Source organism: Tyto alba, unplaced genomic scaffold, assembly GCF_018691265.1.
Source record: "Tyto alba isolate M040663 unplaced genomic scaffold, T.alba_DEE_v4.0 Super-Scaffold_21, whole genome shotgun sequence".
NCBI lineage: Eukaryota > Metazoa > Chordata > Aves > Strigiformes > Tytonidae > Tyto > Tyto alba.
The window spans coordinates 16,818,867-16,844,318 of record NW_024881295.1 but is presented as its reverse complement, the minus strand read 5'-3'; the positions used below and the strand labels follow the sequence as shown (position 1 = coordinate 16,844,318).

Sequence of the window (25,452 nt, the reverse complement as noted above, 5' to 3'; positions counted from 1 at the left end):
CCAGCAGCTCTGGCATGGGCCCTCCCTGACGTCCTGAGGGATGCCCACATCCAGCCCACACCACCCGGCTGAGTTTATCAATTACCTTTTTCTTCCACGGAAGGCACTATTAAAGAGCTGCTGGCTAAGAGTGGGATTTAAGGTAGAAAGAAAACAAAAAAGGGTCCACTTTGCTAGGAGCATCCTGAGTACCTATGTGGCGAGGCTACCAGATCTGAGGGACGCCTACCAGCAGCCTGTGCTAACTTCTAGCTTTGGTTCCAAAAACTTTAGGTGTCCTGGCCACCTGGTTCTCATTTTAACTCTTCCCTGACCTCTAAAGGGCAGGTTCAGTAGTAAGCTTTATACTATCTAGCATGGAGATCACCTCTCATCCTAGCGCAGGCCCCAGGCGGTTTGCGTGACAGCTGCCCCGTGACCCCGTTATTTATTATCAGGGAAACAAAGGACCCCAGAATCACCACAACAAACTGATTCAGTCGAACCCGCAGCATGGGGCGGGAAGGTATAAATCTGTCATGCACAGACCTCCCGTATGCTAGTCCAAGGGCAGTTGGCCCCAGGTGGAGCCTCGTTTACGTCCCCATCTCCCCGGGAGAGGAGCCAGCCACCGGCTCGGGCCAGGGGAGCAGCTGCCACAGCAGACCGGGGACCCCCACGTGCACCCCGGGGACTTCACTGCAGCTTGTGAGCCGGCATCCCCCTGCTGCTGCCCCTTGGTCCCCAACCACCTCCTCCGCTGCCCAGTCCCTTCATCCCCTCTTCGCATCGCTCCTGCTCTGCTCCGCTTTCCGCCACCACCTCTTCTTGAGCACAGCCCCTCTGCTCCCCAGACCCACCAGTCCTTAAAGCAGGTCCCTGGTTCATCCTCCATCCTCCAGCTGGTGGGCACGGCTGGGTGGGCTGAGAGCGCTTTTCCCGGGAGCAGCGGCAAAGGCTGGCACCAAAGCCACTGCCGGGGCACTGCGGGCTCGCCAGCACAGACAGGAGAGTTCCAGCTCGCTTCCAAGCAGGTTTTGGGGTTGTTTTGTTGTTTTGTTTTTTGGATTTGGTTTTTTTTTTAATGGTTTTCTACCCCAGTTGCCAACTGAGTCATGTTCAAAAATTCAAGAGTGGCTGGGGAGTGAAAATTAAGTTTCCTTGTTACCCTGAGGAGTCATGTGGTAATTGGTCTATGGTTGCTGGCAATGGATTATTTATTTTAAGAAACCCTTCTCTTTACTAGTAAACACATGCGTTCCCCCAGCCCTGGCCCCACTGGACAGGGAGGCCTGTGTCTGTGCCCGAGGAGGTGCTATCATGCTAGGGCATGAGAGGAAGGCGTGAGGAGCACTTGCTCCATCTCCAGGAACAGCCCAGGGTGTCTAAACGCTGGGCTTCAGGGAGGCTTTGATTTCAGCAGCATCCTTCGGCTTGGGTTGCCCTTAAAGAGCATGCCAAGCCATGTGGGCAATGCTTTTGGCTTGGTTTTTTTTTTGGTTTTGTTTTTTTTTAAGAAGGCAGAGGAAGTTTGGGGGTTTTTTTAGGAAGAAAAATTCTTTCCTAGTTCTGATTACAGAACTTACAAGCACACCCATTATATATAGACACAGATGTCCCATCGTTATCCGTATGAACAGGGGTCCTAGTGCCTAGATGCCATTTTCACTCAAATCCAGCAGAAACAAACCTACCTTATGAGAGGTGTGTCATTCCCCATCCCTGGCTGGAACTGCTGCCTACCCCAGGAACATTTAAATTTTCAGTGGTAATGGGAACCCAATCTGGAATTCCCATTGTTTATAACGTTGATACATATATCCTCTTCTTTGGTCAAGAAGTTACTGTAAACTTTTTTCTTAATGCAGGAAGGACAGACCCCACGCCTCCCTCCAAGTAGAGGAAGATGGATATAGCGTCAGGTTCGGTTAGATCCAATTGTGGTGGCTTTCCCTAACGCAAACAATGCAGCTTTTGTGATAGACACCCAGCAGAAAGCTTGGGAGTCTAGGATAGAAGGAGGAAAAAAACAACACACACCTCAAAGTCCAAACCTGGAGATAGCCTAGGTCCTTAGGCTGCAGAGGAGATAGCGTTTCTTCTTCGAAGGGTCCTGAGTTGGGCACTATTTTCCCCTTTGAAATGCAGCACTGACATAAAAGGGGTGAGGTGGTTAGAGCTGGCAACAAAGAAGTATGCCTCAAAATACCTGTGGAGGAGGCAGAGGCTAAGCACCCGGAGCAGGCTGGCCCCGAGGCGGAGGGGACCCCCTTTGGTGGGGCACCCGACCCACCTGGAGCAGCACCCAGCGAGGGCCGCTGGAGCTGGGTAGCGCAGGGGGAACAAAGTGGCCTGCTCAGCGCTGGAAGTGCTTAAAATGCAAATGTACAGGAACTTCAGACCATCCCCCTCCCTCCTCCTCCGGCGCGGAGGAAAGCAGCTTAAATACAGCCAGGCCTGGAGAGGAATGTTAAAAAGAGGGGAAGAATCGCCCTCCTCCTTTCCATAGGGACCCGGGCCCGGCCAGATTGAGTATGCATGACTGAGCAAGCAAGCAAGGACAGCTCCTCTTTTAACTTTCCTGAACAATGGCTCCGGCTTCTTCCACCATTTCGCATTCCCCCTCCTTCGAGGCAGGAAGGGGGCAGCGGGGCGAGCGAGCCCCGCCGCCAGACTGGGGGCAGACGGGCTTTGTCACTGCCCTATAAACACCGCTAAAGCTCCGTCTCCAACAACAATAAAGAACCCGCACCACGGAAGGCTAAAAAAGGACCCCATCAGGTTAAAAGTCATACACTGAGGAGAAAGATTATGATATAGGACAAAGGACACCTTAGATTATTTAAACTTTTTTTTTTACTCACACCACCCCCGCCCCGCAACATGTTCCCACTTTACTTCCTCTTCAATGTTTGCCTGGGCAGTGGAAACCAACCAAGACATTTCAAATTTCCCAGGTCCTTGTGCACTGGTGAGGGCGCGGTTTTTGGTGGTTGTCACTGCTGGGAAACATTTTTAGTTGATGAGTCTTCCACCCAGTGTGGGCCTCAATTTAAATCACAAAAAACCCTCTGCCATCTACCTGGAGCTTTAAAAAATTCAGAAACGCACCCTTTCCGTCCATGTGTTCCCCCACCCCCCCGCCCCCAAATGTCTTCCTCCACCACCAAACACTCAGTTCACTTGCTAGCGAGCTTCAGCACTTTCGGTTTTTCTGACCTCAAACTGCACCAACACCGCATGGCGATGGGCAGCTGAACTCGGTTTCTCCCCACAGATGCTGCAAGCGCCCTCGCAGACGAGGCTGGTCCTACCAAACCCCTTCCTTACAAACTCTTCAGGGTGATGTTACTCAACATCCTGCACAGGAGGCACCAGGCTCTCTTCCTTCCTTCTCCTCCTCTGTCACTCTCTGGAACAAGAGCGAGCAGCCCCAAACCCCCCTGGCATGAGCCACACGGCATACTTACCAAACCCAACAAAGAGATAAATAGATAGACAGATAGATAGATGCATGTCTTTAAAAAGCACAGACAACACAGATACGGCTTTTTTTTTTTTTTTTTTTTTCAAAAACATACTTCATATTTCCTCTTTTATTATATAAATATGTTTAACCTTTTACTGTAAGAATATAAAATGTTTTAAGAGGATCTTTGTTATTTTTTTTTATACAAATTCACAAACAGTACAATTAATCCATAGGGGTCTCTGGGTTTGCGTTAACTCCATGGTCTGGCCTGTTACTGTGGAGGATTTGAGATTTTGAACAGATGAACAAAAAAAAAGCCAAGATATTTTTCTTTAAAAAAACAAAACAAAACAAAAACCAAACTTACTCTTCCTCTTTAAAATAATAATAATAAAAAAAAATAATCTAAAGACCCAGCTCCATTTTATTGACAGAACAGAGATAAGACAGATGAACTTCAGTCTCCTCCCCTTCACATTGCAGCCTCGGGGCCTACAGGCCAGCTCTGCTCCTCTCCACCTACAACCAGGAAGCCTGGCATAGTGACCTTTTGTAGGTGATTTGGGAGGGGAGGGAAAAGCATTTGCATATATCTATATATATATTTTTTTTTTTTAAACGAACTTGCATTTTACACATTTCTGTTAACAGTAGCCCGATCCTCAGCATGGATTCTCACATTACATGTTTGTGCTAGAAGAGTAAAAATGCAGAAGCACAGTTTGGGTCCCCAGTGAAGAGGGAGGGAGAGGCACAACCAGAATGTGAAGGTGGGACACAGTAGGGTAAGCTTAAAGACAAAAATAAAAAAAAAAATAAAAAAAAACCAAAGCAGGGCATGGGGGCAGAGAGAGGAAGGGGAAAAAAAGAACAAACCCAAGGGGCATTATTCCAGTCTAGGCACAAAAATGTTTCAGTCTCAAAATCTCTTTCCTGTAAGAATTCCAGGGCTTTTGAGGAGGGGGAAAAAAAAAAAAAAAAGTAACAAATTAAAACGAGGTAGCCAGACATCATATATATATTTATATATATAGAATATATTCAGCAGAAAAAAAATGTACTTAAAAATCCACAAGAACAGCAACTTCAAATGTCTTTAAAAATAAAATCATGTAAGAAAATGAATACTGTAAAGAGGAGAATGAGTGAGAAAAACTGGGATCAGTTACAGGACGTAAGCAAGGGATAGATGGGAGAGTAAGAGGCTGTTTTTGTAGCAGTAATTTTTTTTATGCATTTCAAAATAAAAACAGGTCACAGTATCTCAAATGAAGCAGAAATGAAGCTGGAGATTCTTCCTTAAGTCCCCCGGGTAGAGGGGAGCTAGCCACCCCTTCTACCTGCTCACCCCCAACCCAAAGAGGAATGGATATGTAGCTGGATATGTCTATCCCTGTTGCCAAGAAGAAGGAGAGGAGAAAAAGAGAGAACGGTGAAAGGGAAGACGAGTCTCGGTAACTCTCAGAGTCCCCCAGTACATGGGAAGGCTTAAGAGACTGGGGTCCGTGTCCAGTCCCCACAGAGACAGGAAAAGGCGGAACTGGTATCTTCACCTCCAGCAGAGATGGGGAGAGAGAATGGAGTGCCTAGGCTTTTCCATTAACCATAGTGCAGGATGACACAAAAACATACTGACAAAAGGAGAGGCCGTAGCTATCCCTAGTCTCAGTGCACTGGAGAACTGGAATAGTGGGAGGTGGTATCCACCCACAGCAGAGAATAACACGGAACTGGAGATTGAAAACAGATTTAAAAAAAAAAAAAAAAAAAAAAAAAATCAATGTACCTAGGGAGCAGTATTTCTGTCACAATTCCCAGTTGACAGGGGAGGGGCGAGCGCAGAGGTGGAATGGTTGTTTTACCAAAAGCTGCGCCTGTGCCCAGCGCAGGATGACTGGGTGGCCGGGTACGTAAGTGTAGCTAGGAAGCTTTTTCTGCTGTTGTTATTGTTTGTTCCCATCTCCATTCCCACTCTCCTTTATAGAAACCAAAAATAATCTATTCTGAATACATGGCAGAACGAGGGTCTTTCTTTATCCATCCTTAGTGCACGAGGGGATGGAATCAGGGAGTGGGGATAAAGAGGGGTGTCTCTAGCCCCAGTGCATAAGAGTGTGGGCTTCTACCTCTTCTGCAGGGAAGGATGCTGTGGGGGGGAGGGGGAGCTCTGTCTCCCCAGCGTGGAGCTGGAGACATGGCCTGGAGGAAGGATAGGTGCTTTCCCTCTTTCCTCCTGCCCACCCCCCTTCCTCCTCCTCCAGAGCAAGGGTAGGTAGGCAGCACAGAAGGGTTGAGGATATACTCTCTTTCTCTACGTTCCTCCCTCCGGTGCCAGGGTGCGTGGGTAGCATGGCTCTGTGCGCGCCCCTCTCTCTCTTTCTCTCCTCCATTGCAGCAGTCAGTCAGTCAGTCAGTCAGTCAGTCAGTGAGTCCCTCCAGAGGAGATGGAGGTCTCGGGGCGCCCCCCTCCTCTCACCTGACCTTCTCGCTCTCAGTCATTTCCCAAAGTCCCAGGTTGAGCACCTTGAGGCAGGGCAGCTGGGTGATGCGCTCCAAGCCCCGCTTGGTAATGCGGGTGCAGCCGTAGAGATCGATGCCCGTGAGCTGGCTGAGGTGTTCGGCGATGAGCTCCAGGCCCTTGTCAGTGATGCGGACGCACTGACCGATGTTGAGGGTGCGGAGCCCGTGCATCTGTCGCACCATGCGGTTGATGCCCTCGTCGCTAATGTGGCAGGAGCAGAGGGAGAGGGAGCGCAGCCCATCCAGGCCCTGTGCGATGTAGGCCAGGCTCTGGTCCCCCACCTTGTCGCAGAAGGAGACGTCGAGGCCGGACAGGCGCAGGCTGCCCATGGCCAGATGCATGATGCCCGTGTCGCTGATGTTGTCGCAGGAGCGCAGGTTGAGGCTGCGCAGGCTGCTCATGTGCGAGAGGTGCAGCAGCCCCGCGTCCGAGATGCCCCCGCAGAAGCTGAGGTTGAGCTGGCGGAGGCGGCCCAGCCCGCGGGCCAGGTGCTTGAGCGAGAGGTCGCTGAGCTTCTGGCAGTCCTGCAGCGTGAGCTGCTCCAGGCCCAGGCAGCCCTCGGCCGCGCTGCGCGTCATGCCTGCCAGGTGCCCGATGCCCACGTCGGAGAGGTGCCGGCAGGAGCGCAGGTTGAGGCTCTTGAGGCGCTGCAGGCCCCAGGCGATGAGGAGGAGGCCAGTGTTGGTGATGTTGCTGCAGCCGCCCAGCTCGAGCACCTCCAGGCCCTTGAGGTACTGGGCGATGCGGCCCAGGCTGCTGTCCGTGATCTGCTTGCAGAGGCTCAGGTTGAGCGAGCGCAGGGAGCTGATCTCCGCCACGAAGGCGTGGCCCAGCCCGTTGTCGGTGAGGTTGTAGCAGCCGCTGAGGTTGAGGCTCTCGATGTCCGCCATGCCCTGGATCACGTAGCTCAGGCTGCGCCGCAGCGACAGGATCTGCACCCGCCGGATGCCCCTCGCCGCCAGGCTGGGGAAGAGCGAGGGGTTGGCGCGGCGCAGGTGCAGCTTGGCCTCCACGCCCCGCCACACCGAGCGGTGGTAGGCGGCGTCCCGCCAGGCCGTGCACACCTGCGCCGCCCGGCCCTTGTCCCGCACCTCCAGGTACCCGAAGATCATGGCCAGCAGCTCGGGGAACAGACACGAGATGTGCGTTTCCATCGCACGCCCGCGCCCGGCCGCCCCCGCCGGCGCCGCGCTCCTCCTCGCCGCCGGGCCCGGCCCGCTTCCGCTCGGGGCCCGCCCGCCTTCCGCTCCGCGCCGCGCCGCGCTCCTCCTCGCCGCCGCCGCCCTCACATCGCCGGCCCGGGCGGCGCGGCCCGGCCCGCGGGGGTGGGGGGGGGGGGTGGGGGGTTTGGGGGGAGACGCTGCTGCGCGACCGGCCCGGCCCCGCGCCCTGCGGCCGCCGCCTCTACCGCCGCGCCGGGCGGGCCGCGCCGCTGCTGCCGCCGCGCTGCTGCGGCCGCGCCGCCCCGTGCCGCATCGTGCCGCCTCCCGGCGGGCGGGCGGGTGCGCCCCGGCGGCGGCGGCGGTCCCCGCTCTCCGTCCCTGGCGCCGGCCGCCGACACCCGCCGCCCTCCCTTTGTCTCCGCGCTGCCGCCGCTCACAGTCCGCGGACCCGGGCCGCCCGCATCCCGCGGCGGCGGCGAGAAGGGCAGCGAGGGCGAGAGGTCGCGCCGGCCCGGCCCGGCCCGGCCCGCCCCGCCGCCGGTACCGACTCCGCCGCTCCGGGCCCGGCCGCCGCCGGCCGCCTGCTCCGCTCCGCCGCGCGCCGCTCGCTGCTGGGCCCCGGCGCCGCGCTCCGGCCGGGCGGGAGGGGGAGGAGGCGCGGCGAGGCGAGGCGGGGGGAGGAGGGAGGAGGCGGTGCTGGGCCGGGCCTGGCGGCGGCGGCGCCGCTCGCGTTCTCCCCCCCGCCCCCGTCCCGTCCCGTCTCCCCCCCCCACACACACCCCCCTGCGCCGCTTGCGCAATGGTACGATCCGGAACACTCCGAGCTGTCGCCCTGGAAACAGCGCGGCCCATTCGCTGCGCCCCGCCGTTAACCGTTGCTGCGCCGCGGTGGCGCGCACCCGCGCGCCGCGCCACACACACACACGGGGGGGGGGGGGGGGCCGCGGCCGCGCAACCTCCGCGCCCTGCCCGTCCGTGGGCGGCCAAGGCGCCCACCGAGCGCCGCCGGCGGACGTCGCCCCCCCCACACACTTCCCGCCCTGTCAGTGTGGAGAAGCCGTGGCTGGGCTCAGCGCTGTCACCCTCCGGCGACTCGTCCCGCCGCCGCCCCGGCGTGAGGGGGGCTCCGGCCGCAGATGGCTGCCCCGCTGCAGCTCAGCCCCGCACCGCAGTCCGACCACCCTCACCTCAGGCCTCCCCGCTCCCCGTGGGCCCCTGGCGTCTTGCCGAGAGCCCCCTCGGGCCGGCTGGTAAACGGGCTCCTTGGGGACCCCCGGACCCCCCCTGAGGAGGGACGGGGGGTGCTCATGCTGCTGAACAGGGCGGCGAGGGGAAAGCGGGCCGCTGCCTCCCCACTGCGTGTTGGAGCACAGGCTGCTTTGCTTCGGCGCTTGGCCTTGAGACTCTCTGATGGCCTTCAGGACCAAAATTGGGGAATGCACTGTTTAGACACCCCTGCGGGAGCGATAGGAGCGTGGCTGGAAGTGGCACGGAGAGCTGGGTAACTCTCGACGTTGCCAGACCTTTTAGGAGGATCATGTTAGGGCTTCCGTGATGGGAAATGGAAAAACTTATGAAAATGGCTCTCAGCTCATGGTCTCCTTGAACTGGCCCTGAAAATAGCTGAAGTAAACCAAGCAATTTCCAGTGATTTCCAGCAATTTCAAGAAAGAATGTTTGAAATCCACCTTTCCTACGTGTCTGTAGCCTCGTGTAATGGTAACTGTGCATGTTTCAACACTGGGCAGTATTGCGCCAGCGTTAAAAATGGGTTAAGTTCTACCAGAGATCAGGTAAGGCTTTTCAAAACAGTTTCAAAAGAGCAGGACTGCCCTTCTGTGCCAAAGAGCTGTAAAGAAAAAACATAAAGTTCACATTTGTTCAACACGACAGGGTGCATTTTTAATACTGTTTGGATTACGAAAACGTGACAAAAATCAGCCTAGTTACTGATGTGTTTGCTGTACCGAGACTTTTGCTAACCTGATGGAACAGGCTCTATTTTAATCATCGTCTGAATTTATCTGCTACAGAAACACCTGTGGCTCCCCCTTCACGTATAGATTCCATATTAGACTCTGCCAACAACTTAGAGGTTAAATGTCTGTATTTCATTTGCCTCTTTTCTTTCCTTTTTGCTTTAAGTTAGAGGCAAGGCGAATTGAAGGACTCTGAGGCCCTGATCCTGCAGTGAGGTCCCCGTGCATATAAGCATCACTATCGACATTAGGCTGTGGTTTGGCAACACAGAAAAGCCAGCAGTGCAACTCCTATTATTGGCTCAAAACCGGGGTGGCCGCATGATGTGAAGTGCTGACCTGGTATTCATTCACTCTGCCTGCTCAAGTTAATTCAAGAAGTTTTTGACAGGTTAACTTTTTACTAGCAGACTTTATGCCAGATCAGGTATCACAGTACACAACTCCAGCCGGATCAGGTATCGTCTGCACCCCTGTGGCTGGCATACGGCCAGCGTAAAATTGGCGTTGGCTTCGTGTCGTGCGCTCTGGCTCATTCAGCAGAAGCATGATCATGTGCCTTGGCCCGATCCTGACCAAATTTGTGCTCCTGGGTGATCCAGCAACGTGTAGACCTGGTTTTAGTGATCGTGGAGCAGCAGCCCCACACAGATGCTGTATCAGGGTGTCGCCCAGTGCGAATTATCGTGGTAGCGTTATTATTTTGCGCCGGCGGGGCAGGGAGAGGTGATTAACCATCGCATTAAGAAAATGATTAGGGGGGGATAGATCTTGCTGTGCATCTGCGCTGCAGCTCTACTGTGCTCAGACCAGTCGTCGAACATGGCAAGCGAAAAGCAGAATTTCCTTGAAGTGAGGAGCAGGTGAAAGGTGCGGCATCTCGTGGGCCGCCTGGGCCTGCCTCGGCCAGGATTGCTCGGCTGAAGACAGCAGGATCGCGTACGAGAAGGCTGAGTCCGGTAGACATCAGGCAGCGTGTGAAAGAAATGTGGTACAAAGGTGGTGTTGGTGTATCTTAGTGATTGTTGCATTACTCATAACTGGCAAAGCTACAAGCAAGTTATACAAGTCGTTCTGAAAGAGTGCTAATGAAGTCTTTTACCATATTATCCCAAATTCGACTGCAGAATCTTACCATGGAAATAACGCAGTATTTCCTCTCTCTAAGCCTTCAAACCACATTTGAGGGGGAGCAGGGAAAGGTGTGCTTTTTAAAGCATACAAAGCTTGCCTGAAATACTTTTTTCTTTATGTCTTAGCATGTTGCGTCTGTAATGCCTGTTGTGTGTAACCAGCAAAGGTTAGAAAGAGATAGATGATGTATTTTCTGGAGACTCTGAAGTTCCCTTTCTCACGTTACATACTTTGCGCGTCTGTGCTTCCTTGTGAACAATTTTAGATTTACATATTAAATGGAACAGCCCTGGAATTTGGACTCGTAATCCTAACCTACTGTGGGATTGTTTTTTTGGTGGGGGGTGGGCACAGAAAGTATTTTTCTAGTAGATTTTTATTGCTCACTTTATCTAAGTGACGGATGTTTGGAAATAGAGGTTTGGAAAGACAAAGTAAAAGTTCATGAAAAGGGCCAATTTATCACATGGTTGTTCAGTTGATTTTGTGTTTCCGGGAGTAAGGAAATATGTGTTGTGTTTTTCATGATCTCATATGGTACAAATAGGTGGTAATCACCGTGCGATAAACCGCATTTTGTTAAAAATCCCTGCCTGCCTCATATGCACTCTGAAGGCTCATCCGACCCCCTGGAACCGTCTCCAGCATTCCAGCCCCTTGAGCAGCTCCCAACAGCCGCTTTCTCTTTTTGAAAGCACTTGCCAGACAAATGTTTCATCCCTTTTTTCTTTTTTTTTTTTTTTTTTTTTTTTTTTTCCCCAATTACACCGGTGTTCAGCGGAGGCCGGACAGTTGTTTTGCTTGGCAGGGGTTCAGGAAGATCCATATAATTCATTTGTGGCTTCTGCGATTAGAAGTAATTCATGCTGATAAAGCTGCACCATCGCCTATCCTGTATCTTCTGTTGCATGATTGGGCATAACGTCCCCCAGGTCTTTCTGCAACTCCCATCTCGGTCTGTCCCTATTTGTTTCTTTTGCTTCTCAATTTGCAGGGTAGCTTTTGGCACCAATTAATCCTTTAAGAGATAACAGAGTCCTTCCTTACATTTCCTTTTCTTCTGCTACCCTACTCCTGTGCTTTCTGTTTTTTTGTGGCTTCAGCCATGAAATGGAAAACTTGCGAATTTACCCACAGGAACCTGCTTGGCCTTTGGCTTTTTCTTACGTAGGGGCGATGGCCACAGGGACTGCAGGACTGAAATGATACGAAAACACTTGAACAATAAAGCCTGTGATCCTCTAACCCTTCTCTCTCTCTCTCTCTTTTGATCCATTTAACCTTAAATTAATTCCTAAAGTAGTATATTTCTCTGCCTTGCCTAGCTAACCATACTCCTTTCCCTGAACCGGCTCCTCGAGGGCCTGTGTTCCTTCTTGCCTTCTCTTGTGCCCCCCTGCTGTCGCCAATCCCTCCCGTTGCCGCACCTGACCCCGCCGTCCCGCAGCCCAGTGCCTGGGCGACAAGAGGCAGCTTCATCCGAGGGAGCAAAGAAGACAGGCAGCTCAGATTCACGTGCTCCTCTCGGTGCAGCTACGATGATCAAAGGGATATTAGGCAGGTCGGAGCCCAGTGGGGTCCTCATTCATGCAAACAGCTCTGGAGAACTGGGCTTTCATTTAAAACAGTGGTGCTTTACTTCCTGCCCTTGAAAACAAAAACAAGGCATGGATGGCCTCAGCTTGCCTCATCTGTTGAAGAGGCTGCAGGCTGGTGCCCTTTGGGGTGTAGCCTGAGACAATCCATTAGCTAATTTTCTGTGACTGGCTGATGTTGGATTTTCGATCCTTTTGTCCAGCCCACCACCACATTACTTCTCAGTTTATAGCGTTTCGCTGCAGTCTAAGTTACAGTGGGGAAATTTCCCCTCTGAAAAACGCAACTGGCTTAATGAGTAGTTCAGCTAACACTGGTTTGGGACTGGTTCAAATTCTAGTGTCAGCCACACTCCAGGGGACTGCAGTTTTCTTCAGAAATTCACTTCCAGATCTTCTTCATCAGATTTGCAGCGTGTCCACAAAAATCAACCAAACCCGATACAACCCATGGTCTTAAACTGGGTTTAAAGTTGGTTTAATGGAACCTCTTAAAAGTCATTTTGCAGAATGTGTTTTGTGTGTGTGAGTGAGACCAAACCAGCCCATTTGCATTGCTGACACCTAAGCGATCATCTTCTGGCATGGCTCAGCAAAAGGAGGGTGCCAGCTTGTTGTGGAGAGAACGTGGTGCTCATCAGCGTTTCGCGCTGAGTGGACTCCTGACTGCTACTGCAGAGCTTTTCTGCTCTTAGCGAGGTGTCAGGGAAGCTGCGCTGGGGTGTTTTAGAGGTTTCTTTCCTTTCTTGGACGTAAAGCAAATATGATCCCCTAGAACCCTTCTGTGAATGCAACCAGTAATTACATGACAAAGATCTCGATTAAGAGTTATGCATTTAAGTGTAGGCAGAACAGATGAGTAACGTGCATATTTTAGCTACATAAGCATATGTACATATCTATGTACACGCATACGCACATATATAAATCAGGATAGGGCTGTTAAATGAATGGATTCCCTTTTGAATTCATGCTGGTCATGATCCTTTTTTTGACCAGAGATTATAAAGAAAATGTAACTAATCAGTGGGTTATTTGCTAATTGTAACATTGGGATCCTCTTGCATGCCAAGCTTTGTTGTGAAGCTTAGATCACCATGAAGCTTTCCTGAAAAATAAAAAACTGGTGGCTTTTCTGTACTTTGCAGGTATCGTATCTCTAATAGGTGCTAGGTGAGACTATATTTTAGGATTATATGCTTCCTCCTGCACAAAGTAATTCTGATCTGCTGTGTATTTCCTGGTGTCAGGGGTGGTTTATTCAAAATACAGAGTACTGTGAATATGTGGTTAGGTGCTGGGGCAAATTCAGAGCTGGTGTCTCGGTGCAGACTCCAGCTCTAAATCTGAGCCTTTGTGATTTGGGTATTTTCTTCAGGTTTTGATATTACTTGTCAGTCAGTAGCTGACAAGAATCTAACTATGCTGATAGGAGTTTTGGCATTAAATTGGCCAGCAACTGTTGCTGCTGTAACAGATTGAACCAAGCATAAATGAAAGGATCGCTTGAAGAACCAAAAGATTATATTATGGTCCAGGCAACTGCACTTGAATGCTGGGTATCTATCATGTATTTCTCATCTGCTCTTGTGGGACAGGACTGTCTGGTGGTTAGAGCAAGCGACCTGGGCCCCTGGCCACAGGCGATTCTCTGACTCTAACATGCATGTCACACCCTTCGTGGCTTATACGTAGCTCAGTACTCGGCGGTTAAAGTCATCAAAGGGAAAGTGCTCTGGGAGGGCAGGATGTAAAATCTCAAACCTCAGCGCTTGCAGTTCATTGCATTGGGTGCTATTTTAAGTGTTGGGCTTTGTCATTTCTTTATTAGCAGTACCAAAGGAGATCGAGATGGCAGAAAATATCTCATGTAATCATTATTATTAAAAGCAGTGGCACAAAAACAAAGAGACCTTTCAGGTAGTAATTGCTTTCATAAGCCATTCCTGGGGATTGAACTCTTGAGACCTCTACAACTCGATCTAGAAGGGGCAGCCTCTGCAGTCACAGCAGAAACATGTGTGCCCGACATGCTGTGTGGTACCTGTTACAGCAGCAGGTTTGTGAAACCGTCCTCTGTAACAGCTGTTTAGCCCAAAACCCAGCAGAGACGATGGGACGCTGTGTGCATGTAGCTCCGCTGACAGCCAGCACGTTCTGCCTGGGGCGGAGGAGATGTTCTGGCCTTCGGCTGAGGTTGGAGAAGAGCGGGCACAGCCTCCCTTCTGCTGAAGGTTTCCACGCAGTCAGGGCCGATGCAGCAGTACTGGCCAGCTTGTGAGTAAGGGTTATTTGGTTATCAGGGAAGCTTCTTGCTGTCCTCTGTGTCAGAGGGAAGGAAAGGAAGAAAAGGCAACAGTACCTGGGCTTGTCCCTTTCCAATTGAGCCTTGCCAAGGGCTCCAGGAGTGAGGTCTGGGGACGGGTAATTCATATATTCTTGCAATAGTGAGAGTTAGAGGTAACCTCACAAGAAGGTAAGCTGGGCCCAGGGCGGGTACAGATGTAGCTGTGTGGTTCTCAAAACACTAGATTTTTGTGCCCATGGATTACTTCAGCATTACTTTCAGCTGTTAACTCCTCCCTCTCTGAACTGTGGCCACCAGCACATTTTCAGGTAGTAAATAGCATTCTAAAATTGGCAGTTCACTAGAATTGGACAGAGTTGTGTCACCTGCCCTACGAGCATCAGCTCCGAAGTAGGTTCTTGGAGGAAAACTGAAAAATAGGGCAGTACTGTTTTGGAAACATGGTGTGAAAATCAGAGTCATGGTTGGAGCCCAGCACAAACTACAGGTGAGAGTTACAGTTTTATACAGAAGGCAGGATAAAGATACAAATTACAATTTTATACTTAATGGAGAATTTGGATTAGTTCTGGCCAAAGGAAGGTTACTTTAACATCTTGTTCCTAAAAGTAACGGCACAGCAACTGTTGGTGCTAAATTCCCCTGGTTTTGACAGTTATCTGCTGCAACTGCAGTGGATGCACAGAGAATTGGTGGCAAAAGGAGGTGCCTTTCAGAAACTGCTTTTGTTCTTGTTTCTGTTCTTGTGTACGTGTGGACACTCTAAAACTCCATTCAAACTGATAAATTCACCAGTGTGTGTTATCTACCTGCACATGACAAAAATCTTGAAAATCCTCTCTGAAAATGCAGGGGTAAAATTAAGGGCAGACACAAACAGGGTGGGAAGACAGTATAGCATTCACTGTGTTGGAGGTGGAAATATAAATGGGTAAAACAAGGTCTATGTTTTACGCTAGTTCTTTCAACTTGTTTCCACACCATTCAGAAAAAAAAACACAATAATCCTTTGCCTACAGTATATTGTAAATCAATCTTCTATGTGACCAGACCCTGTCATGTACATTGAGAACACAACTTTCTTTAATCCAGATGGTTCCAAATTTTTTTTTTAAAATGTGTGCGCAGAGGAAAACGTAAGCTAGAAATACTGCTTTTACTTTTTTTTTTTTTTTTTTTTCCCCCTAGCATACATGCTGACTAAACCATGTGGAAAAGCCTCTTTCTTTCCACTATTTCACCCCTGAGATCTAGTATTTTCCTAGTCTTGTCGGTGGTGTTGTTCCACACTTTTTGCCAGCAATCTCGGTCTGTATTCTTTATGTTCCTTTTGGAACAGTAAATACTTTTGTAAGAAGATTATTCCTTGATACCCTGAAGTGGGAAACATAAACAAAAATCTTCAGATGTATCGAAACCTGTGAAAATATTTGTAGAATGGCCATGGTTGCCAGGATGTGGGAAACAACAGGTAACTAAATAATACTCCTTTGCATATCCGTAGCACCTCTCCTTTGGCAAAATGAGAGGTCTGCGTAATCATGTAATACCTGCAGCTTTGTAGCATTTTGGGTTGCTTTGCAGGTTTTAGCCCCGTTGCATCCATGGTAAAACTGAGCCCCAAAACATACCATCTGCATGGATGGGAAGGTACTACCTGCGGCTTAACTTTGTTTGAAATCCTGGATGTTTGGGCACATGCTGTCTCACGCTAGGTGCACAGAAGTATAGGCATGAAATCAGTTTTTGGAAACTTAGGGCTGATTGACTTTCCAGCGTCACATGCTGGGTTTGTTGCAGGGCCAGGAATACAGCCCAGATCTCCTGGCTCCCTACCCGCTGCCTGAACGGCAAGGCCAGTCCTCAGCTCCGTTTCAAGGGATCCTAGAGAGCGCTGGCATTTTAGCAAGTCAGCTGGCAACTTCGCTGTGTTTTGTTTAGAATGGTTCACATTCTTCCATCTAATTCCCACACTGAAAATTTCCAGCTTCCTATTTTCCCCAAGCTGTCCCAGCAAGACGTATTGAATATGCAGATGTGATGGCACACACTTGCACACGTGCTTTTCCTGAAGCAACCCCTCAAAGTTTGGTTTGGATGTTTGTTTTACTCCGGTTCCTCTAATCCCCAAAGTGACATTAAACAGATTTTTTTGTTTAACCTTGTATGAAACACTCTCTCTCCCCCTATTTGTAAGGATATGCGGGTTTAGCTGCATTTTGTTATATTCCCTTCTGCGTGGAGGAAACACTGTGTAAATGAAAACATATTAGAATTATTACATACCGTGCACAAATGCCTTCTCAGGCATCTCCCATGCATGCCTTCTCTAGGACATATTTTTGAACGTGCGTGTCACTATATTTTCAAACCCATTCATGTAATAAATAACTGCTTTCACACTACAAGTGTTCAGCAATATGAGGGCTGTTCATGCAAAGTCTTGGAAATACATCTCAAAGACAACTGAAATTGTGAGTGAGAGCAGGAATAAGAGCTAGGAGGCTTCATAGCCCGTTTCCTAGTGATGAATTTCTCAGTACAAAACCAGCACCGGGCTCGGCCGAAGAACTGCGTGCTGTCAGCCCAAGTGAAGTAAAGACAGTGAAAAAGCTGGCTTCTGCTTCAAGTGAGGAAGTTATTTTGCTGGAACAGCATAAATCCTTAATAGGATTTCTTGCTTTTCCTGCAATATAGAGACTCAGGCAATTCCTTCTCTCCTCCTACATCTTGCCAGCTGCAGGGATGGGTGCATATATCCTCATACCCCAGCCTTCAGTGGTTTGTACCTGCAAGCAAGCAGGCAAGACACCACGCACATAACCCTTCTATGCAACGCAGCATGCTTCCCTCACCTGCAAGATGAGCAATCCTTACCTTCTCTACAAATATACTACTTTTTTGCAGGACAAACACATTTTTCTCTGCAAGAACTTTGTCCAAAAAAGCCAAGATTGCATTCCAGATGTACAGCTGTTCCCCCTGCAGAAATTCCCTAGTCCTGTCTAGTCAACGTATTCAGTAACACATTGCCAGAGAGAATAAGTATGTTAAAGATAATGGGGAAAAAAAGCTAGGGAACTGTCAACGTCCTTTTGGATGATAGTGTAAAATAAGATCATTTTAATTTTCACTGTGTGAGTGGCAGTTGGAAGAACTTAACCCACTGGGTACATGTTTTCCCTTTAGCTTCAAGGGAAGAATAAACACATTTCTTTCTTAGAAAAAAAAGCTGTCTCCTATAGACTGTTCTCTTGTGTTTGCTAAGTTCTGCCTGAGGTATTACTGTGAACTTAATAACAACTGTATTTACATGTTTTCACTGAATGATCTTTAAATACATTAGAGCCTGTAACATACCACAGCATCCACAGGCAAGGTCGCAGTACAGGTCCTGAAATAAATTTACCTCCCCCTGAGAGGTGAAGAAACTGAATTTCGGAGCCTCAGTCAGTTCTAACCAAAACAAGATGGCTAAGCACATCGGCGACGGTGCTGGGAAGACAAGGACCTGCCCTGAGCCCTTGCTGTAGTCACCAGACACAGGGTCAGATCCCACCTTGCCCAGATCAGCAGAGCTCCAGACCAAGTCACCGCGGCGAGGACTGTTCGTGCCAAATCGTCGGCTTTGTACGTGCTCCTCACTGGAAATGCCAGGCCAGTGCAATTTAGTGCCACACGTTATATGGCCAGAGAGTACTATTAGCATAAAGGTTTGATGCAGCCTCAGTGTGACCGGGGAGGGGAGGAGGGCTGTCCCTGTGGGGGACCTGGCCTGATGTCCACCCCCTGCTCAGGGTAAAGTTTGGCCACAGGAGAGGATTTTAGCCTCCATCTGCCAAGCTCTGGTTGTCTCTGGAGACCTTTAATAATCAAAACGCCCTCTGATAAACTGGCGCATAATCATATACATAGCTGAATTTTCACAAGCAATGAGAATCACTCAGTAGTTATTAGTTTCCTTCTTCAAGTGTGATTCTGAGACCTGGTGACAATCTCACACCATCTGACGCTGTAGGTGTATGATCATTCAAAGATGACATCAACCCGCATTGCATCAAAAGAAGCAGTCCAGCCCTCCCTCAGCTCTTGATAGCAAACTGGATTGAAAAACTGGTTGGCATTAGAAGTCAAAATATCCAAGCACCTGTCTGAGGTTTGCAGGATCGTAACGATCTAAATCGGGTACCCTTATCCAGTCCAGGTGCACCTGCTGCAGGAACGGTGACTTTTAAATCTGTATTTGAAGGGCTGCAAAATGTGAACACGACCAACTTGGGCTCTCAGAACAGCTTAGGGCCAAATTCTGAGGTGTCCATCACTCACAGGCTTGTAAACTACTTTCTGAGTAGATGTGGTGTTAGATAAGCACCTACATTTCCCGGATAATTTAACCCCTTGGAGTTTTGCTTTTGGTGGTTACAACATTTTTCATGTCAAAAGCAGGAAAGGAAAAGTGCAGTTTTCCACAGGCACCTCTGAAATCTGATCCCTCATTTTTAAGCCTAGGTGTGGGCTGAGCTCTTTGGAGGATAAAGTCCCCACCAGTGGAATGCATGATGTGCTCAGAAAACCTGACGATGGGTGGAAAGCCGGTCTGGTGACAACTTGCACTGGCTGTGTTGATGTAAAGCAAGTTTTGACTTTCGTTAGCCCTGCTGGGCAAGCAGAGCTGTGGGAGGAGAAGATGGATGCTATTCTAGTATCTGTACCACCAGCAAAAATGTCACATTACAGTTCATGTTGAGGAGAGAAGCAGGAAAAAAACGTAGTTTTTTTTGGAAAGCTTTTGGATAGCTTTGGCAGTTAAAATATCTATATAATATGCTTTGAAAACTGAGTCAAATTCAAAGTCATTGAAAAGGAATAAATTTGAGTAAAGTGCACTAGTAATTTTACTTACTTTTCCAGTTCTTTTTTCCTTCTGCTCAGGGAAGGATTTACAAAGCATCAAATACAAGTTGCTGTACTGGAAACCTCATCTGTTCCAAAGCAGGTAATTTTAGACAGGGGCATCTTTCAAATTAATGCGTTGTTACTAATTTTTTAAGACATAGATTTAAATTACTATTTTTGTTTTTACTACCACGTTCTTGTACTTCAGGCCTTGCCCTGATAACACAGGGGCTTTGGCAGCAGTACGGGTGTAAGTAGTTTCTGTCCAAGAAGCTGAAGTTCACCTTCTGTGCGGTTGTGCTCTCAGCCTGTGGCAGTGAGCTGTGAAATCAGTCAGGGATGGGATCCACAATCAGAAAACCTCCCAGGAGTACACCTTTTCTTGAAGTGTCAGTGTGGCTCCATGCGAATTTAACTCAGGTGAAGGTGGCTCACCCCTCTCCAGCTACGCGTTCCTGCCCCGCTCCGCCGCATTTCTGATTCCCACTTGAACCAGTCTAGGCAGTTAAATAAGTAAACTCCAGCCTTTTATTTTTGTAAGTTTAATTTTGAATCTTCTTAACTCCTTATATCATCTTTTTAACTGCTTATATCATCAAAGGGCTGCATCTTGAAAGAGCAGTGTCCTGCGGCACAGGGCTGGGATGAGGCCCTGGGGTGGGAGAGAGAAGTCTTTATTACCCTGGTAATGCTGCCACCAGAAGCATATCGTCAGGCCCCGGCCTCAGTTCTGCCATCCTGAGTTTTAAGGGACAAGTTGGCATATGAACAAATGGGCGTGAGCTGGCCCTGAATAAATTCAGACTGGAAATTAGATAAAGAGTCGCAGCTTTTTGCATGGTGAGATGCCAGACAGAGTAAGGACCCCAAATAAATCACAGCTTTCAAGATGCTCACTGAGTTTATTTATGGGATCATATGATATGTCACTGAAAAGAGACACACCCCTTTGTTCGTAATATTAGACCATATCTACTTAAAATGAAAAAAATTGCAATGATTTAACTGAACAGACTAGTTAAATCAGTACAGATCTTCATTTTGAAGGCTTTGCTTTTGGTTTAAAGGGTAACTAACCTACGCAACACTGATATATTGATATAACTCTTCCAGATTACGTTTGCATGAATGCACATTTTGCTCAAAATTTGTATCTAGAAACTCTTTATGCAGGGAATAATGTTATAATAGCATTTTGCAAACAGGATCTAAAATAGGCTACTTTGTTTTCTGCAGTTAGAATTGCACATATGTGATTGGTGCTAGAATAAAGGCGAGATATAAAATTATATTCTTTTTGGTACAAATGTATATGCAGTCTATTCCCCAGACAGTTTGAACAGGATTAGCTTAAATCTGTTGCATCCAGAATTAACAGGAAATTCCTTCACTGAAGTGTGATGGTATAGAAGATAAGTTCTGAAATTAGTTAAATTAGTGTAATTTTCTGATATAGACAGGGATTTATTTCTAGTCTTTCAGTCTTTTCTCTCTATATATTTTTTTAACACTAAAATGTAATAAGCGTGTTTGGAAAATATTTTTTCTTTGGTTTGGAAACTGTGATAGCTCTGTAGATGACAACAGTTGATACACTGGAGCATTATTCCCACATGTTTTGTTTATTACTTGCACTTTGAATGCACTGTATTTGAGCAGGACCAATATTTAATTGATGGCAGAAGTATTTGGTGGTACAAAGAATGGAAAAAGCAAGCAGATTTTAATTTCAACCCTGATTCAGCAAAAATGAGTAGGCGTACGCTTACGTTCAAGCATCTGGTTTAATGCTTTGCTGAATGGAGGTAAATCTGCACCACAGATTTACTGTTTTGAACCTGTTACTCAGCCCTTCCTGCACCTCTCTTTCCCTTTCTGTAAGGTAAGGGGAAAATAGTGGCTGTTAGAGTTGTGGGGTCTAATGTATGGAGTGTATGTGCTTGCTCTGCAATTCTAGAGTGGAGGAAGAGCTGATCATTAATATGATTTTTCATTAGACTGGACTTTATAAGAACGTCTTTGAAGAAGAGAAATTAAATTCAATTTGAATTTATTCCATGGCTTACTGTTTCCTTTGGAAATGTATATAGCAAGCTTTGCTGGCAATGATTTAACTGACAGGAGGCTATTGATCTGAGTCAGCCTGACACCGGTCCCTGTGACCTACACAGAGGTGTTGAATGTCCAAGACAGAGCCGTAACCATGCATCTCCCTGCTTCCCTTGGTCATTTGCTCCTGGAGAGCTAAGAACCACTGTAGCAGCAGCTTAACTGTATTTTAAATATTTCTTTACCAGTTGATGTAATTATTACAAATTATGGAACAAGTTAAAAGGAATATATACTCAGAGCAAAAATGAGGTCCAGGCCTGTGAGGTGCGGAGACATAAATCTTCTCGGTTTGGGATGATTGCAGTGGGACTGAGGGAGCTAAACACCCCTTTAGGGAAGACAAAGAGTGCTCCGTGCTTTGCAAGATCGGAGTAAGGAAGAAACCACTTAAAGTCATCCAGCTGTTTCTACCCCCTGGACTGCTCTGAAATCTCTGCAGAGAAGTTGCTTTGACATGCATTGCCTTTCACTGCCTCCTTGCTCATGCTGTCGGAGAACTTTGTCCTCTTATCCTTCCTAATCTTCAAGGAGGGCTGATGTGCTCGTCCGTGCTCGTAACCACCATAACCTGAGTCCAGAGTTCTCATGCAAATCCTGCAGCCAGCATCAGCTCTGTAGCAGGAGGAGGGCTGCCCTCCTGTCACTGCTTGAGGGGTCTGTGCCACGGTCAGCTACAGCAGGTAACAAACCAGCTCCCAGGGTTGGCCCCTGGAAAACAAATAAAAGAGGGATGTACTTTCTTCTTTTCACTTTCCTTGTGTCTTAGTCTCCTCTAGGGTGGTTAATCCTCCGTGTAAACTTAACACTTGGGAAAGGTGTTGGCTAGATGTCCTTAAGGATTGGAGTCTTTCTTTGCTAGAAATCTGCGGTGTTGGGGAGCAGCAGCGTGGGCTTCCCAGCCCTGCCTGGGCTTGTGTTTCAACCTGAACTCCTGTGGCTCCTTCAAGGGGGTCTAGGGAATAATTTCTTAAGAAGAAGTTGTTAGTAAAAATTAAGGAGATGGGGTGTCTGTTTGGCAAGTAAACTGTGACACTGTGGGCATGTTAAAGAAGCCACTGAACCATCAGCAGAGGATAATGCTTGTTACTTTTTTCAACAATATGTGTTTAGTGATTTGCTAGATTATGACTACACGTAGTGGAGCTGGCCTAATTTCTTACAGGGCTGGTCCGCATAAGTAAAGGTCGCTAACTAAGAAGGTCTGTGGTTAAGGATGCTTTGCTGCAGCCCCAGAAACACTGATATTCCAGTAGTTGTGGGAACAAGAAGTGCAAAATTTGGATCAGACATGACCCGGTTCAGGTCTCTGGCTTTTGACTGAGGTCACCAACATGCAAATAGAGTTCCCATGGAAAAGGGAACTGGATGGCCTGGATCTCTCCCTGGGAATATTGTAAATATGGACAGTTTCCAGACAGCTATGTACCTGCAGGGATGGGTCTATGTTGTTTCCTTCTTGATTTTGAATAATCAAACTGGATTTTGCTTCAGCACATGCAGCTTCTGCAGGCGCTCCACAGGTCGCTGCTGAGTCTCTTGCACTTTTCTTTGGGACATCTAGTGTTGGTGTCAGAGGATCAGGTTGGCTCAACACTGGGATTTAACCTGCTGTAAGAGTACAACTACCATTGAATCGCCTTGAGAGGGAGGAGGGTCATGTCCTGGTTTGTCCTTGGAGTTTCCTCCTTTTTTTTGTAGCAGGTGAGATGGTCTTGCTCCAGGTGAGCTCGTTGCCCATCACATGAACTGTTGTGGCATAAATGACAATGTTCATAGGGCTTTACATGTATTCTGTATCTTTCACTAATGGGAAGCTCTTTTTATTCATAGAATCACTATCCTTTATAACTATTCTGGTTTTAAATGGTGGAAATACTTATTATCTGGCCTCTTTTGTTGTCTAATATTTCTGCTTTACTTGCAACCTTCCTCCATTCTTGCTCTCCTTGGTGAGGCACTTTAGGGACAGCTGTCACTGAGGTCTGCTGAGACTGGCAGGTATATCTTGGCATTTGCTACACTACATGCCCTGGTGACAGTGAGACTGGATGTCATTGGCCAGGGGAGTCATGGAAAAATGAAAGAGCAAGGTAGTGATGAAAGGAAATCTGGATCTGTCAGCAGGGGTGACAGGTGATGAGATGCAGAAAAAGGTAGCACATGAGCACATCAGGAGATAAAACTGAGTCTATAAGTACCAAAAGAAACAAGCAGGACATAAACAGAAATAATCTGCCCTTCCAGTGGAGACAGACGTGTAACAATTCAACGAGGCAAGGCAATGTCAAGACAAAAGAGGCAGACACGAAGGACTGATGTGCTGGGATACTTTGAGAAGGTTTTACTACACCTTCTGTAACACACCAGCTAGATCTGAACCTGTGGAGGTGACTCTGGTTGCTGTTTAAATAATAATCACAATACCAATAAAATAACACATTTAGATCTGGGAAGGCTGACACCAGTACAGCAGCATGGTGGTATGGTGCTGAGAGAGGGACAGGTCGGCTGCAGGGGAGCAGCACAGCACCAAGCGAGTGGGGGCTGGTGGGATAAAAGATGATTTAGGTTTCTGTGTGAGGGCTGCAATTTAGCTTCAAGGGACTTTCTTTATTTTTTTTTTTTTTTTTAATCTACATTCCCTCTAAAACTGGTTCAGCTGAATGGGCAAGTATGTGACTTTAATGAGATTCCTGAAGTCTTTGTAAGAACTGTGGTTAAAAGCAAGCCTGGCTGCCAGAAGCAGATGTGTAGCCGGACATTACAGTACAGCCCTTGGTGCTGCCAACCAGCAGGTCCATGGCATAGAACCAGAGGGCAGGGATTCCCTTTAGAGCAGCACATGGAAACCCTCCTTCCCATGCAGTGCATCTCTACTGGCTCCTTAAGTAGAGGAGACTGTACTTCAGTGAGTATTTTATCTGTCTTGAGTAAGTGTCTTATGTCAGAGTGAGCAAGAAATGATTCTGGATGCACTGGACGTTGCAAGGCATTAAAAAGAAGCATTGAACCAGAGTCAAGTTGCAAGAATAAACAGGAACTTGAAAGAAGCTCTTGATCATTACAGGCAGCATGTATGTCCAGTTCTCCCCAGCCTGGGAGAAACCAGACAAGTTGCAAAAATGAGAATCATTGGAGTTATGTGGAAAGAGACCTACGCTTTCTTTCAACACTCCTTTATAGCACTTGATAAAGATCTGTGTCACACTTGGGGACATCCCAGATTTTTGAAAAACAATAAGGGTAGGACAAAGAATTTGCATGAGTAACTCTCCTTTTCTCATTTGTCAGGGCTGTCTTCCAGCCAGGGTTCAACTTTTTTTACAGTCTGCCAAATCTTTGCAAATGATCTCATGGACATGACCTCCCTTTCTTGGAGTCTTGCAGCTTCCCTCCAGCAAACACGGCAGGGACGGTATTGGGAAAGCAGTGATAGCTCTCCAGCTGCTCTGCCATGACTTTGGAAACTCGATGTGTAAATTTATGCTTCGTGCACAGTTGTCACTTCTGAAAATCGAACAAAGGCAAACACAGGTACCAATTTTAGGCAGGCAGGCAACACAGTAGACAGTTGCCTGGGGCAGCAGACTGTTGAATACAGCAGAATGCCAGCGCTTTACAAAGATGCAAGCTTGCTGCCACTGCTCTTTCCTCTTAAGAAGGGAGCATTAGACCTTTAATCTGAGGGTTGAGATTCATGTCCTGTTTTCAGGAAACAGCTCCCTCTTTGGCTCAGGTGATCCTCAGCGGTTTGGGTGCAAGCATCAGACCTGAAGTGCTTGAGCCGCAGTGTGGGCTCACTACTGCTGCTTGAGTGTACTGCCCACTGGAAGGGGTGGGATGGGGCCTTTTTCAGTGGAAGCAAGAGCAACCCCTGGTTTTGGAGGTCTTTCTACTGCCCCTTCTTCTTCTGCTATAGCAGGAGCGGTCTGAGTTGGCGTGAGTGGGTTGCTGCAGGGGAGGGATGGTTTGGGATGAAAGTAGGAGTCACTTGGGTGACCGGGGGTGGACAGAGGTGATGGCCAGTAGAGGTGGTCTGCCTGGGGTGAGGTTGGGCTGTCCTGAATCTGAGACAGGGGTTAACCAGTGAACCAAAAGGCAGGTGAGACCAGCTTTCTCTAGGGCCTTCCCAATACCTGTTAGCGTAGTGACCCCCCTTCATGCTACTCGTGGACCCAATCCAAAATTCTGCTCACTTGCTTCCTTCCCCTGAACCCCCTAAGTCCTGATGACCCTCCCAGCATCCCAGTTGGTCATCCCAGATTACCTGCCAGCAGCACCCTACCCTCTTCT

The 25,452-nt window shown here is 48.3% G+C and overlaps 2 protein-coding genes across 4 annotated transcripts in view; one reads left to right on the top strand and one right to left on the bottom strand.

Annotated features, from left to right (window-relative positions):
* Positions 1 to 25,452, top strand: part of WNT5B (Wnt family member 5B) — a 75,871-nt gene that overhangs the window by 30,573 nt on the left and 19,846 nt on the right. Inside the window, exon 1 of one of the 3 annotated variants that reach the window (XM_042795400.1) lies at positions 8,061 to 8,928. The exons of the other annotated variants lie outside the window; for them this stretch is intronic. Coding sequence (XP_042651334.1) covers positions 8,809 to 8,928 — 120 coding nt within the window. The 5' untranslated portion in view covers positions 8,061 to 8,808. Of the gene's footprint in view, positions 1 to 8,060; positions 8,929 to 25,452 lie in introns of those variants that run through there. 3 annotated transcript variants of the gene reach the window in all.
* On the bottom strand, positions 3,858 to 7,218 carry FBXL14 (F-box and leucine rich repeat protein 14). Its single transcript, XM_032986425.2, has one exon. It carries the CDS (start codon positions 7,124 to 7,126, stop codon positions 5,924 to 5,926), a length of 1,203 nt encoding a protein of 400 aa, XP_032842316.1. The 5' UTR covers positions 7,127 to 7,218; the 3' UTR covers positions 3,858 to 5,923.